This window comes from Somniosus microcephalus, chromosome 3, assembly GCF_052327205.1.
Source record: "Somniosus microcephalus isolate GS21.2 chromosome 3, FLI_Smic_1.0, whole genome shotgun sequence".
Taxonomy (NCBI): Eukaryota; Metazoa; Chordata; class Chondrichthyes; order Squaliformes; family Somniosidae; genus Somniosus; species Somniosus microcephalus.
This window is the reverse complement of record NC_140989.1, coordinates 220,314,801-220,331,230: the sequence shown is the minus strand read 5'-3', so window position 1 is coordinate 220,331,230 and position 16,430 is coordinate 220,314,801. Positions and strand designations below refer to the sequence as shown.

General features: G+C 48.8%; 1 protein-coding gene across 1 annotated transcript in view; it reads right to left on the bottom strand.

Annotated features, from left to right (window-relative positions):
* Positions 1 to 1,304: 1,304 nt before the first annotated feature.
* Positions 1,305 to 16,430, bottom strand: part of LOC147121723 (pre-B-cell leukemia transcription factor 1-like) — a 92,570-nt gene continuing 77,444 nt past the window's right edge. Inside the window, exons 6-7 of the mRNA XM_085977991.1 lie at positions 2,749 to 2,834; positions 1,305 to 1,436 (exon numbers count right to left, since the gene is read on the bottom strand). Of these exons, the coding sequence (XP_085834117.1) occupies positions 1,305 to 1,436; positions 2,749 to 2,834 (218 nt within the window). The remainder of the gene's footprint in view (positions 1,437 to 2,748; positions 2,835 to 16,430) is intronic.

The window sequence follows — 16,430 nt, the reverse complement described above, 5'->3', positions numbered from 1 at the left end:
CCAAAAATTTCTCTGCATTGAACTGCATCCTCCATCTACCTGCCCATCTTACGAGACTGCCTATGTCCTCCTGCAGTCTTTTGCAATCCTCACAATTTGCCACACGCCCTCCAATTTAGCTTCATTAGCAAATATTATTCTCTCAATTTCCAAGTCTGGATCATTTATATTTTATATCATAAATAAGTCCCCAGCCCAGATTCCTGTGGAACAGATGCTGTTTGACCTGCTGAGTATTTTGAGCATTTTATGTTTATATTTCAGATTTCCAGCATCCACAGTATTTTGCCTGTGTACTCATTACATCTTCACTGCTTGAGAAACATTTTATTACCCCTAGCATTTGCTTTCTGACCCCCAACCATCTCTCTATCCATGTGATCACACTGCCATTAATTCCATGCGCAATTATCCTTTCATAAGTCTCCTCGGAGACCCCATCAATGCTTTTTGATAATTCACATGAACCACATAGTGTCACTGCATTCCCTTTATCTATTCTGGTCACTATTCTTCAAAGACATCGATTAAGGATTGTCAAGCACCAGATGCCTAGAATTCTGTCCTTTCTAGCTCATCTTAACTCACATTTCTCCTAAGGGCTGAATAATTCCATTCTATATTACAGACTGTAGAGGGTGGCTTTCCTCTTTAGCTACAAGGAGAAGGAAGAAATCAGCCCCCACCCCACCTGCCCGAAACCCGCTTGGGGTTAAAATTGTCTCTCGTTAATCACACTATTCGTCACTCCTCCATTTTTCTTCCTCCCTTATCCTCCCTGAAAGTATTAACTCCAAGTATTTAATTGCCAATCCTGACCTGGATTTTCTATTTTAGACACTGAACCTGTTCCCCAGTTTTGTCTCCTTCACTCTGTCCATAGATAAAGATCCATTTCAGTTTGGCATCCTTGCTCAGGTAATTTCTCCATTTTAACCAATACACCAAGGTCCCAATGTTCCGATAAAGAGGAAAATGGGGTTTGGTTGGCAAAATTCACAGGCTCACCAGTCCCTGAGACACAGAGGCTGGGTCCTGATTGAATTTTCCAATGGGAACCCACCACCTGATTAGACTGGGTTGCAGGCACAGGAAAAAGCTTCCAGAAAGAGGAATGTGTGGCGGTGGATCCGAAAATTCAATGAGCCAGCAGCTTTTAAAGGGCCGCAGCTAACCTTTAAAGGGAAAGTTGTGGTGGGGGGGGGGCGGCAGAAAAACTGGATAAATTGATTGCAATAGCACAGCAGGAACATACGGGCCACACTGCTTGCTCCCTTTGGTGCTGAAGAGTTGGAGGTCCTGCTTCAGAGGTGTACGGAAGGAGGATGGGCCTCTTTGGGACTGAAGGCCACTGCCTGGTACAAGCACTGTTGCCAGCTACATGCAGGGTGGTTGCCGATGGAGTCAATGTAGCCACTCAGCTCCCTCATAAGTGGCTGCAAAGGAGGAAGAGGCATCCGGGTCTCAGGGTGGAGGCAAAGTTGAGCATGCACCTCACTTTTTGCACATTCTTTGTCAACTCCCACAGACGTGTAGGAGGTACCACTTCAAGCATCGGACCCATCTATTGCCCCTTTGTACACACTCATCCTGCCAAAGCTGGGTGGCAATTATTGCTCACAGGAATAGGTGGAACAGCAAACAGATGCTCAGGGTACCAGTCACTACCCCTCCTCTGCTGTTGGCGGTTTCTTGGTGTAGACAGCAGCTATTGTCTCCTCTGAGCCACTTCTCTACCTCCCCACTTCTCCTTCCAAATATACAGCCACCATGAATTGATGTTTGCTCTGAACATCAGGGCTGCTTATTGGATTGACATGTGTAATTAGCCATGTCAGCAGGCAGCACTCTCGCCTCTGCACCGGAAGGTCATAGGTTCAAGTCCCACTTCAGGACTTCAGCACACAATCCAGGCTGATACTTCAGTGCAGTACTGAGGAAGTGCTGCACTGTCGGAGGTGCCGTCTTTTAGATGAGACGTAAAAGATCCCACGGTATTCCGAAGAAGAGCGGGGGAGTTTTCCCCAATATCCTGCCCACTATTTATCCCTCACCCAATATCACCATAACAGATTACCTGGCCATTATTGCTGTTTGTGGGATCTCACTGTGCACAAGTGGGCTGCTGCATTTCCTACATTACAACAGTGACTACACTTCAAAAAAGCACTCAATTGGCTGCAAAGCACTTTGGATGTCTAGAAATCGTGAATGCCACTATATAAATGCAAATTCTTTCTTTCTATAACGATGCCTCTGTGCTCAGAGCCATCTGAACATCCACTGAGTGCAAACCCATTCTTTGCACGTGGACCGTAGTGTTGCTGTGACAAACCCGCATTTCCCATGTGGGTTCCATCTGCCACACCTTGCCCTCAAGGGTAAGCTCTGCCTCCACTCTAGTCAATGCCTCCTTTTGCAGGGGGGAAGCAGAGGTGTTTCCCCTTGAATATGTCTGCCACTCGCTTGACACAGGTCTTTGGACTGTGGCCCACCTGAGGTGGGGCACATCCCTACGCTGATTTGGATGAATCCGACAGAAGGAAAGCTTCATGCTGTGGTGACCCCTTCACTTCTATGGGAAGACCTGTTCCTGCTCCAGATGTTGCCTTGCGAAGTGGAGGTAGCACAGACCAAGTCTTTCCCTGACGCGTGTTCAAGAGACCATCAACCCATTGGCGGGGTAGTTGACGGGTGTGGACAAAACGCCTCAGGTGTGGTCGTGCCTGCCTTTGATGGCCCCCTCACAAGCTCTTCATCCTTGCCTGAAGCAGCCAGAACATTCAGAATCCCAAAAGGAGAGCTCACCACTTTCTTTATGCCATGCCACGGAACTGCCAGCAACAAGCAAGAATAGTGAAGAGAAGCACTGCCCAAAAAAATGGCAAAATGAAGTGTCGAATGGACTAAAAATGCAGCAGCAATGTCTGGGAAACACACACGAAAAAGCACTTGTCTGCACATCACCTACCTTTAAGAGACCTACTTGGCCCAGGATCCGTACTGTGCATGTCTGAAATGTGGGCGGCCCCTCAGCTGGCATCAAGATTTCCAATGCGGGACCACAATTCTTCGATGTGACCATGCTCTGTGCATTCTGGTAGCGAGGCCTCAGTTTGGAACCCAAAGCGGCGGTGGGGAAATCGACGCCTGTGGTTATGAGTCTGACGTTCTGGCCGCTGCCAGCAGAGCCCCGGAAAACATACCTTAGGCAGCTTACTTTCCCTTCCTGCATTACTGCCTTACTTGGCCCCGCCCTGCTTTGCCCAAGCAGCTCCCCCAAAGCCCTAGTTAACTATTCTCCTCCCCACTGAGAATAGTTGTCCCAGCTCTGCTCAGGTCAGGTGCAGACTGGCCTGTTGGTATAACGGGTCCCAATGTCCCAGGAATCTGAACCGCCCCTCAGGTCTCGAGCTATGCATTTACTTCCTCAGTCTGGCTGCTCCTGCACCTGGGGCCAACTCTGGTTGGATGTGTTCCGAGAGGTTTCATCACATCACCTCCCACCTCCAACTGTCCCGTCCCCACCCCCCCAACCCGCTCCCGCCATTAGTCGCCAACACGTCCATCTATGCTGTACCGCAATTTCCCTCGACAAAACCAACAGGCTCTTTGTTGCCCCAGTGGATGACCCTTGACTGTCAGTCAAACAGCCTTGCTTCCTCATCTCCAATATTTTGGTAACTAATAAACAGAAGTGTTCAAAGGAAATGGTAAAAAAACAATTTATTTTCATGTCCCTGTGTTTTTTCTCCCTGGTTGCTTGCAGCATTATTGGGAGATTCCTGGAGACTCCAGGACAGTCCCGGAGGGTTAGCAAGCCAACTGTACTGGCTAGCACCCGGGACTGGTAGCACGCCTGAGATTGCCATTTTGAGATCCTATTGCTTAATCCATCACTTGAGCCATCTCCCACACTGTTCCAATGAAGTTCAACAGAAGATCGAGGAACAGCATCCCATCCATCAATTAGGCACTTTATAGCCTTCCGGACTCAACATCGATTTCAACAACTTCAGATCATAACCACTGCGCCCATTTTTTCAGACAGCAGGTGCTGCTAATGATTCTGCTGTTGCCATTTACACCTCCTCCAGACCCATCTTTTGCTTCTTTACTTGTCCCATTACCGTCTTCTTTCACCTTGCACCATCATCTCTTTTGTCATTTAATCTCTCCTGCCTTCCATCCTATCACAGAGCTTCCCTTTTGTTCCTTCCTCCCGTCCCCTCTTTCCCTGCCCCTGCACTTGCTTAAAACCTGTGACATCTCTAACTTTTTCCAGTACTGACGAAAGGTTATCGACCTGAAACATTAACTTTATTTCTCTCTCCACAGATGTCGCCTGATCTGCTGAGTATTTCCAGCGATTTCTGTTTTTAATCCATCACTTAGTTCCCTGGAGCTGTTGTTGCAAGACCTGAATCCAATTCCTCTCTAATATCATTGGTCCCGACATGAACCATGACTTCTGGCTGATCTGCACCTCACCGAATCCCAAGAGCTTCTGCACTTGCTTCATATTGTCCCTTACCCTGACACCTGGAAGGTAATTCACCATTCAGGCCTCACATCTACAGTTGTGGAAATAACTCGAGTGGACCTTCCTGTTCACTGCCCTGAGTGAAAATTGAGGTCGCAGGTATAGCGAAGAAGAAATGGTTGGTTGGCATCACAGGTCATCAGCCTCCCACTTCACCTCAAAAACATTGCCCTGAGATTTCTTGGGTTTCCTGGATTGATGTAGCTTGCCTGCAGTACCTACGTAACCAGGTAGATAAGGCAGGAGGGGAGCATTCCCAACCTCCTGCCCCCTCATTGTCCTCTTGCTACAACTGTGACTGCCCATACGGAGCGATGTTCCCCTCAAAAACAAATGACTGCTCGGACCCTTGATGGGTTTGCAGGGTCCATGGGGAAGCCTGAAGATTGTCCCACTCAAGGTAAATTAAACTTCCTCCCCCGACCACCCCAGCACGATTTCGAGCATCGGGGTTGCTGTCTCAGTCTCCAGTCTCAGCCAGAAGGCCCCAATAATGCTGGCCAAGGCATGGCCACAGGTCCCTCCGTTGGCCTTCAGCTGGGTCCCTGCTCCTGCCTCCCTCCTCAAGGCCCCGACAGCCAGGAGAGATCCTGGCCTTTGCAAAGAACCCAGGCCAGGACACTTGACCAGGCTCCTCTCTCCATAAGCGCAGTGCACCTCTGGTATGCTGCACCTGACTGCACCCTGTGGAGCCTGGAGAGGAGAATCGGCCCTCCCCTCTACTCTCACTATTCAATCCCCCACTACTACTGTGTTCCTGCACTTAACAACCCCTCTTGGGCAATTCACAAGGTAGGTGGGGGGAGGAGTGGAGAGGGGAGGAGAGGGAGAGGAGGCGAGAGAGGGAAGGAGCGGAGAGGGGAAAGGAGCAGAGAGGGGAGGAGAGGGAGAGGAGAGGAGCAGAGAGGGGAGGAGAGGAGAGGAGAGGAGAGGAGAGGAGAAGAAAAGAGAGGAGAGGACAGGAGCGGAGAGGGGAGGGGGAGGAGGGTAGAGGAGAGGAGAGGACAGCAGAAGAGAGGAGAGAAGAGAAAGGGTAGAAAGCAAGCGGAGAGGAAAGGAGCTGAAAGATGAGGGGAGGAAAAAGGAGAAGAGTGGGAGGAAAGGAGAGAGAAGGGGAATAAGAGAAGAGTAGAAAATGGGGAGTGGAAGTGGGATATAATATTACAATCCCAGAGGTCAATGTCGATGAAAGGAGAGGATGAAATAAGCAAGCAGTAAATTGAATCTAACCCATCGTCACAGCAACAATGCTTTCAAAGTCTCAAGGTGGATATGAATGAATTGGCACTTTTTACATCTGGGGTAAATTTCCACCTTTAGCATTCTATTGGACAGTAAGTTGCGGCGGGTGGGGGGTCAGGGTGCACAGGGGACTCCTGGCAGTGCCCAGAGGCCTTGCCCGTTAGACACCCTGGCCCTGAAATTCCTCTGATCGCCAGTTCAGTTGAAACATTCTCACATTTCTATTTAAGAGGGTAACAATTCCGCTGAGAGTAAAATCTCGGACAGACGTGTCGCGTATTTGTGGACTGTTGCCCACGGCATCACTTCAGGAACTTTTTATGGTATTGCCCTGGTACCCGGAGTATATCCCAGGAGGGTTGATCCATGGTGGCACTGGTTTATCAGATGTTGCCATTTCAAAACTGGACAGTTGGGCCCTGTTCCTGGGACTAGGGACAGGGTCACTGGCAAGGCTTGGAAGCTAAGCAGGGCCAGGCCTGGTTAGTACCTGGAGGGGTGACCATCAGGGTATGACCAGCTGCAGAAGGTCACAGAAGGAGCCCCACAGAGGGGCAGTTGATGAGAAGGTCACAGAAGCAGCTCCGGGAGGGGCGGCTGATGAGCAGGCACAGGCGTTGGGCTGAAGATTGTCAGACAGGAGGAATGGTGGAAATGGAATGGCGGCACGCAGAGGCGCAGCGGCTTTGCTTCTCCCAGGACGGTGCTATTTACATTTAATGTTAATGTTATTTGGACTGGACTCATGGGAGCTTGCAAGATCACATTTCGTTGTTCATGTACTTGTGCATTGTACAATGACAATAAAGTTGAATTATTATTATTAATAATCACCAAACGCTGAAACCTAACAGAACCCACAGCGCCCTCAATTTCAACTGTCTTCCAAATCACCCAATCGGGTTGCAGTGAGTTGTCTAGCTAACTACTTAATCCAGCAGATCACTGACCATGGTCACTGAATCAGAGTGACAGCTCGCAACACTGCAATTTGCAATCCTATCTGAAAAAAGTCAACACTTTTTAAAAATAAAACCTTTCTCTGTTAATGAGAATGCAGATCATTCACGCACAGCTCTGTACAGCCAGGTTGGGAGATAGGGCCATGTATACACATGCACGTACCCTTACAATGTGCACGTGCACACACACATATGTGTGCGCATTCACACAGGCTCAGCACACACACAACAACCTGACACAGACACAAACACACACACACAATCACACCAAGCCACAGACACAACACCACACACACAGAAATGCTCACACAGACATAGCCACACACACATGCACAATCACACCCAGCCACACCACACACACACACAGACATGCTCACACAGACACAGACACAGAGTGGATATTTCTGGATCAATTGGGATTTGCCTACTGCCCAAATCTGGGCCGGATTGTGATTGGAATTTCTTTCACTCTCCTCCCTCATCTCCGTATCACATCATATCTGGAGTGGTAAACCGGCCACAATGAGACGCAGCCCACATAGGCCGGGAAAGAACATTGACTCCGAGTCGGCCTAGGCGGTGGCACCTTCTGCGGGGCAAGGTGCCACCGAGCGTGATGGGTGGTGGGGCAGGAGGACTCCAGTATTAACATCACATCCCGAAAACCATGGGCAGTTCCGCCGAGGCTGACTGACTGTAGCCGGCACGGCAATCATTCTCTGTGACTTGCTTTTTCTGGGAAACCGAAAGGTCCACGTGTATGAAACGCACGACAAAAAGCAATGGAAGATCAACATCTAGACATGGTAAATTTCCTTGTCTGTGCTGGAGCACGCACCCGGGGAAACGCGCTGAGCTGCACAGCACGTGGCGGGTAACCAGTATGAATGGCATGGCCGCCTCCCTGACAAGCATGCACATGTGCCGGCGCATCCACGGAAACCCAAGGGGCAGCCAATGGGCGTTTACCATACAGGATCACATGGGAGGGCACCTCATTAAGGGCGCCATTGAGACAGGAACACACCCACGCAGACGTGCTAGCGCCCAGACACGCATGCACACTGACATCAATGTGTGCATGCACACGCACGTGCGCGCAGTAATGATCCAATTTAAAAGCCAGCAACAGACACGCACACGCACCGCACAAAGAGCACAAGAAGCATTTAAATTCCATCGAGACCTAGAACGCCGGCAGGAAAACCAGCCAGGCCCCTGCCCCTCGACCATCATTGCAACAACCATCATGCTCACTCTTAATTTACCTTGAAGCACAGCTCCAGAAACCCAGTGGAAGCACAGGATGTTAAACTAAGGCCTAATTTGTGTGCACCTCGTTCATTCTTTAGCTTTTTTGTTTTTGTTAACTTTTGGGTTCTCCCCTGTTGTCACTGAAACCTTCAGCTGGGAAAACAAGCCAACAATGAAGCATGAACCTCTCCCCACCATCCCCCAGCCCTGCTCCCTCCCCCCTCACCTGCACAGCTATGACACCAGTGCTGCTTTGACAGTCAGAGGTTAGGTACTGAAGACAGAGAGAAAGAGTCCCGCCCCCCCCACTCGACCCCTCTCCTCACACTCTACTGAAAGTCGAGTGGCCCACTGCACTTCCAGGGGATAATATCTTCATCCAAACCAGGCACTTGTGTGCGTTGAGCAATATTACTTTGCTGGGAGCTCTGAAGTAGGGAGTCCTGTACCCTGCAATGTGATTCCCATCATTAGAGGGTCACATTCACAAGGACTGCACAGAACTTAGGATTCGGAGACCTGAAGTCCATCCAAACTCCCATGCACATGGTTAGACCAATATTCTGGGACCTGGTCCATTTAAACTCCCATGTGTAGTGTATGTACCCGTTTACCTTTAAGGGAACTATAGAATGTAACCGTTCGCCTTTAAGAGCACTACTTTAGGTGTGGCACTATTTGTTGGCTCATGTATACTGTAATACCGATAGTGACCACACCAGTATATAAGGGTTGTGATACGTTAACTAGGGCAGAATCGCCTGAACCTCTGAATAGTAAAGACCTGTTTTGTTTGTTAATCTTGGAGTCTGTGTATTATTTACAATACAAACCACAGACTTTACACCATGCACATAGTTAGACCAGGATTTTGAGACCTGAATTCCATCCTTTGGGTCAGTTGGGATCCGGTGAATCACTGCCGGCTGGCAAACCAAGTGAGTGGAGGTGTATCGTCCTGCAGATTGGGTGAATGGGGCCCTTCCTTTACGACGCTCCTTAGAACCTAATTCTTTGACCAAGCTTTTGGTCACCTGTCCTAATATCTCCTTATGTGGCTCGGTGTCAAAATTTATTTGCTAATGCTCCTGTGAAGCAACTTGGGACAGTTTACTACATTAAAGGTGCTAAATAAATCCAAGTTGTTGTTGAGAAACTAGGGACAAAAAAGGTTGTGAGACAAAGAGAGGTTGGAGACAACAGGTCAGAGAAGACAGCAAGCCCATCCAGAAGTGTTAGAGAGATGCTAGAAGAACCTTCTTGGACATCGGGGTTGTGTTCATGTCCTGAGGATCTATTGACAGTTGTTTGCCACAAAAGAGACAAGGGTGCTTCCTGAAGACAGCCTTGGCGATGGAGGAGACACGGGTGTTCCTTTGAAGATCATCTGGAGACTGAGGCCGAGAAGACCAACAGATGAACTGCAGGTTTTCACCCATCTTCCCTACTGCTGAACATCATGCAATCTCTGGCAATCTAGTGGAAGTGGTGGGTCTGGTTCCTGACAATGCATTGAAAGGTCATTTAATCCTGTTGGCCTAGTATCTGATTGTAAGGTTCTGTTCTTAGCATTCAGTGCTATGGTTTGGATCTATTGCCCCTCCCAGAATTGGCACACCCATTAATCTAGAAGCTTACATCCAATTCCTGATGTCCACAGCTGAGTCACCATCCATTTGTTACAATGGTACAGTGAGTGGTGAGGAAGAGCTATATAAGTCACTGGTTAGATCTCAGCTGGAGTATTGCATCCAATTCTGGGTACCACACTTTAGGAAGGATGCCAAGGCCTTATAGAGGGTGCAGAGGAGATTTGCGAGAATGGTACTAGGGATGAGGGACTTCAGTTATGTCGAGATTCTTGAGAAACGGCGATTGTTCCAAAGAACGTTAAGGAGAGATTTAATAGAGGTGTTCAAAATTATGATGGGTTTTGATAGAGTAGATAGGGAGAAACTATTTCCACTGGCAGGAGGGTTGGTAACTAGAAGACACAGATTTAAGATCATTGGTAAAAGAACCAAGGATTGATGAGGAGAATTTTTTTTGACACAGCGAGTTGTTATGATCTGGAATACACAGCCCGAAAGGCTGGTGGAAACAGATTCAATAGTAACTTTCAAAAGTGAATTGGATAAATACTTGAACAGGAAAAATTTACAGGGCCATGAGGAAGAGCAGGGCTGTGGGACTAATTGGATAGCTCGTTCAAAGAGCCAGCACAGGCATGATGGGCCTCCTGGCCTCCTTCAGTGCTGTATCATTCTATGATTTTATGAAATTGTCGGCCAGGCCATTTTATGATATCCACAGGACATCCTGTGCTTCACAAATCATGAATTACTTTTTGAAGTATAGTGATTGTTATGCAGGCAAACAGAGCAGCCAATTTTCATGCAGCAAGGTTGCACACGCAGTAAGTGAGGAGAAGGACCAATTCGTCTGTTTTTCATGGTGTTGGTTGAAGGATGAATGTTACCCAGTATCTGAATGGGCAGCCTACATTATGTGCTCAAGTCCTAGAGGGAGGCTTGACCCCATAGATATTGCTTCAGGAGTTCCTCAGAACCGTGTCCTTCGCCCAGTCATCTTCAACTCCTTTAACAACGACCTTCCCTCCAGCATAAGGTCAGGAGTGGGGCTGTTTGCTGATGATTCTACAGGGTACAGCTCCATTCATATTTCTTCTGATAATGAAGCAGCCCGTGTCCGCATGCAGCAGGAACTGGACAACATCCAGGTTTGAGGTGACAAGTGTCAGGTAATATTCACACCAAAAAAAGTGCTGGGTAATAATCATCTCCAACAACAACATAGCCCTACCATCTGCCCCTGATGTTCAACAGCACCACCATCGTTTAGACCCACCATCAACATCTTAGAGGTCACCATTGACCGTGAGTTGAACTGAATTAGCCATATCGACAATGTGGCTACCAGAGCAGGGCAGAGGCTAGGTTCTTACTGATGACTGGCTCACCTCCTGACCCCCTCAAAACCTCCTCACCTTCTACACGGCTCAAATCGGGAGTGTAATGGAATACTTATCACTCATCTGGATGAGTAATGCCACAGCAACACACTGGAGGCTCAAGACCTTTTGGGACCGAGTAGTCCACTTGATTGGCACCACAAGACTGAGTTCAATAGCCTGAATTGGGCTGATGCAGGTCACTTCAGGTGCTAAATTTATTTTGACTCCCACACGGAAACAGTTTGCTGAGAGAAAGTGTGACACCAGGAGCAGAAAGAGTCCCTCGCCCAGAAATTCAGCTCCCTCATGGGGGTTGGGATTCTGATGGAGATTCAGCAGAGGCTGATTCTGTTTCCCCCGCCCGCCTGCCCTTCCTTATGTCCTGGCAACGGTTTGCGAAATTGTCCGAGCGTTGCTCCTGGGCCACTCGAGGAATCCCGCCAGACATGCCTCCGACTGGCCCAGTGGCACCTACATCTGCTCAGAGCATGTGTGGGTGGCACACTGGGCTGCATGTGAGCTCCACAATAAGTGAAGCGAGCAGAGCCCCCTCTTGCATGGCTACATGTGTGGGCACCTGTCCCCAATGTGTTGATAACCTCGTCCCTGGGATTTCAGACAGGGTCATGACGAGGTGGAAGCAGCGAGTGGTCCTCAGACTGGCACTCAGAAGCCCTACACCCTAACTTTGTATCAATGGGGTATCCTTGACACATAAGTGTGGGTCTGGAGATCAACTCGCCTCCTGCCAATTTCAGGACCAGATTTGCTGCTCACAGCACCCTCTGATATACCATAACCTCAGATCTAATGCAATAGGGCAGAAATTGCAAGGTTCCTCTGCTGGCTTAGTGCCTTGCTGGACATTAGTGTAGATAGAACTACAACAGTGCAGCCTGCACTCGCACAAGCAAGGCTCCACACTGGCAACAGAGCTTTGCAATATCTGCCCACAATATACCTGTTTCCTAATGAAGAGAGAAGCTCTATGAACCATGTCTCTGTAACTTGCCCTTTGCTACAATATACTGTTGCAGTGTCTTTTAGGTGGCTTGGCAGAGAGCATCTGAAGGTATAACTTCTGATCAGTGAACTTAATGTACACACTCATTCATGTGCACACTATTTTGATGATGAGTAAAAATAGGACACACAGAAATGCAGCTCGAGTATGTTGTGTATGTAATATGTGTGCTACTTTGAACCTATGGACAGGACTGCACTACTTGTAGGGTGTAGTGATACGCAGTACCACTCCTGGCCATAGGGGTATAAATAGTACTGTGGGTACTGATCTCCCCTCAGTTCCCGCCTGTGGGCATGAAGTAAAGACCTACGTATAGTCCCTACCTCCAACCAGTAAAGACCTGTTTTTATTGTTACTCATTAGTCTGTGTCTTAATTAACTAAATAATTCACAGACTTAACACTGGCGACGAGTCAGGTTCTTACCCTACGGCGGTTGAAGAGAGGTTTCAAACCTCACCACTCACCAACCCACTGGAAGCGACAGGCATTAGGACCCTGAAGCCTCCATCAGCTTGTGAACCGGAGTAGAAGACAGGACTGGGGAAGAGAGAGGTACAGGGCGATAGCGATCGGCAGATAAGGGCCGGGCCGCTTTGAAGTGAGGGGCGCAGCCGGGCCATCGATCGCAAGCACTGATAAGGGCCGGGCCGCTTTCAAGTGCGAGGCGCAGCCGGGCCATCGATCACATCCGCTGATAAGGGCCGCACTCGGGCGATCGCGGCGAAGATAAGGGCCGCACTCGGGGGCTGAAGGGAGACGGCATCGGGGGACGGGTGAAGACCGCCAAGCGCGGGAAAACCGCCATTTTGTGGGCGGAGGACAACGGCAAGAGCGGGAAGCCGCCATTTTTGATAGCAAGTAAAGAAAATAAAATCTGAGAAATTGCAAATCTACAATGCCTAAACACGGGAATATTAGCACCTTTGATAGTGACCTCGAAGATTGGGCCATATATGTTGAAAGAGTAAAAAATTATTGTAAGGCCAATAAAATTTGTGACCAAGATAAAGCTCTAACATTATTAAATTTATAGGGTGCGAAGACATACGGGCAATTGAAACACCTGTTATCACCAGATGAACCGGCGGATAAGACGTTCGATGAGATTGTTACTGTCCTGAAAGATCATCTAAACCCCACGCCGCTGATGCTAGTGGAACGATTTAAATTTTATGACAGAAGGCAGCTACAGCATGAAAGCAATGCTGAATATTTGCTGGAATTGCGTAAATTAGCGAAATATTGCCAGTTTGGAACGGGACTGAGAGATGCACTACGAGACAAATTTGTGTGTGGTTTATTTAAACAGGATACACAAAAGCGACTGCTCGAGGAGAATGAGCTGACGCTTGAGAAGGCGGTCACTATGGCAGCAGCACACGAAGCCGCAGCGAGAGGCACGGCAGTAATGCAGCTACGGTCACCGGAGCTCAGTGCACACAAATTGGGTGTGAGTTCTGGCAAATGTTATCGTTGTGGAAAGACAACGCATGATCAGAACCAGTGTTGGTTTAAAAACCAAGAATGTAGAACTTGTGGTAGGCTTGGACATATAGCTAGAGTATGCAGGTCAGGGAAGAAGACCAGCAACAAGAAGTCACCGCAAGGAAAATACGCAAAGGTACACAAGGTGACCGAACAGGAGTCCGATTCAGACGCTAGCAGTAATGAACTGGCTAGCTTAAGAGTACTCAACGCTGGTAAGGGTGCAGACCTCCAGATAATTTGGGTCACTCTTCAGATAGAAGGAGTCCAAGTAAAACTGGAATTGGACACTGGATCGGCATTGACGGTCATAAATAAGAAAGATTACGGAAAGTTATTCCAACATATTCCCCTACAGGATACGGGGATTATATTGAAAACATACACAGGGCAAAGAGTGTACCCCATCGGGAAAATAGAGGTTGCAGTGGTCCACAAGGGCGAAGACAGTCAAATAATGGACTTATATGTGATATCTGAAGGAGGTCCTCCACTACTAGGACGGGAGTGGATTAGGAAAATGAATATGGACTGGCATTTCCTACAAACAATAACGAGTGAGAACTCGGTGAAGATAGTCGGCCCAGACTCTGGAACGGATGATGGTAAGCCCAACTCAGGTGCAAAAGACAAAGTTTCAGCACAGAATTCCACTGAGCAACAACAACATAGTTTAACTGTGGATTCTGAGTCTGGCAAGTCTACTGATGTGCCCATTTCTGAGGGACACCGGGCTCGAACTCAACTCCATTTCAAACTACAACAGCAATTAGAACAAATGCTTCGCCGTTTTGAGCAAGAGTTGAATGCAACGAAAGAGTTCTTTGATATAGAGTTGGAGAATCTGGAAAGACAACAGAAGCAGCTGATGGAGAAAATGGAGCAGGAGCACACAAAACATCTGATGTCAGAGGAGTTAACGGTCAGCCAACTCCTGCATATGCTGAAGGACAGGACTCTGAAATGGGAAAAACTTGAACACGAACTTCAATATTCAAACGAAAGGGGTTCGGAGCTCTCAAAGGTTATTGGAAGAGCTGAGGTGGCAACACAGACTGAGATGACTGCAACAGAGCAGCCCTTGGATGCCAAAAGTACGCTGACTCACGTCAACGTAGAACAACAGACCGCTGAAACAGCTGCTCCGGTAGAGGGATTGAATAGTCCGATCAATCAATCTCCAAAAGAAGTTGAAGTAGTAAAATCTCAAATGAGGTCATTAGTAAACGACTTGCTGAAAGCCCAGAAAAAGCTGGATGAAGAGGTACGCATGAAGAAGTCTCTTCAGGAAAGATGTCTGGACTTGGAACAAAAGCTGGCTAACGCCCAGCTGGGTATGGAGGAAATAGAAGACCCTCTCACTGGCTTAGATCAGGACGACACCGAATTTTACTATGTCCTGTCCTGCCCAACTTGTAACTTCGACTCCCACCATACAGAAAGCATGGAGGAGCACCGAAAGTCTACGGAACATCGGGAGAAGGTGGCTCTACTACGGAAAAAGGAGGAAGAGAAGGAGGAACTGCGCATGCAGCTGGCAGCTGACAGTGGAGCCCAGAGAGTCTCCAAGAAGCAGAAAAGGAAAAGTCGAAACAGAAGATGACCCATCTGAACCATTATTACCTCTAGCAGATCACACACGTGGTCCCTCCGAACGGAGCCAATTCAGTTCGGAAGTTCAAACTGTTAAATCCATGGAAGGACTATTGAATGAGTCACTCCAGCAACGTGAACCGACTACACCACAGAGATTGAATCTGTGAACTGTTTTCCACAGAGACTGAATCTGTGATCTGTTTTGACATGAAGTTATCTATGTATCTATGTTATTCTGTTATTGATATACCTATCAATTCCTCCAATAAAAGGCGAAGAGTTACGAAGGTGACTAAAGGTTTTTATTGACTAAATAACAGAGCCCACTCTCGTGGGTGATCCGATCCAAGCAGGAGGAATACCAGCCAGTCGCTCACCTTTATACCTGGCCTGGTGGGTGGAGCCAAGGCGGAGTCGGCAGTGGTCATCCCAGGTATAGCAGTGTGGCAAGAGGCGACCTCGTACCGTGATACAATAGTGGTCAGTGATACAGTTATAACGAACAGTGGTGAACAGTGCTAACTACTAACAGTGATACGATAGTGAACGTGGTTTACCACATTCACCCCTTGTTTAGAATTAAGTCCGGCGGGGTGAAGTGTACTACCAATTCTGGTAGGTCAGTCTGTCCGGAGGCTTCGTAAGCCTCTCCGATCGCCGCAGCGGTGGTGTTGCCTTATCCGGTGCTGGTGCCTTATCCGGTGTTGATGCTGGTGTTTGCGTGGTCGGCGAGGGCTCGTGGGGTTCCGGCATGCCGTCTACCTGGACTGAGGTTGGGGGGGGTGGTGGCGGTGTTTCCGGATCGGCTGAGGGTGCGAGGTCTCGTAGGGAGACAGTGTCCTCCCGCCCGTCTGGGTACGCCACGTAGGCGTACTGGGGGTTGGCGTGCAGGAGGTTCACCCTCTCGACCAGGGGGTCCGTTTTATGGGTCCTCACGTGTTTCCGCAGCCAGACCGGCCCCGGGGCGGTCAGCCAGGTTGGTAGAGTGGTTCCCGTAGTCGACTTCCTGGGGAAAACGAACATTCGTTCATGGGGGGTGGTGTTAGTGGCCGTGCAAAGTAATGACCGGATGGAGTGCAGCGCTGTCGGGAGGACTTCTTGCCAGCGGGAGGTTGGGAGGCCCTTAGACTTTAAGGCTAAGAGGACGGCCTTCCATACCGTCGCGTTCTCTCTTTCCACCTGACCGTTACCTCTGGGGTTGTAGCTGGTGGTCCTGCTTGCTGCAATACCTCTCTCTAGGAGGAATTGCCGGAGTTCCTCGCTCATGAAGGAGGAGCCCCGGTCGCTGTGTATATAGTTCGGGAACCCGAACAAGGCGAAGAGGGCATTCAGGCACTTAATGACC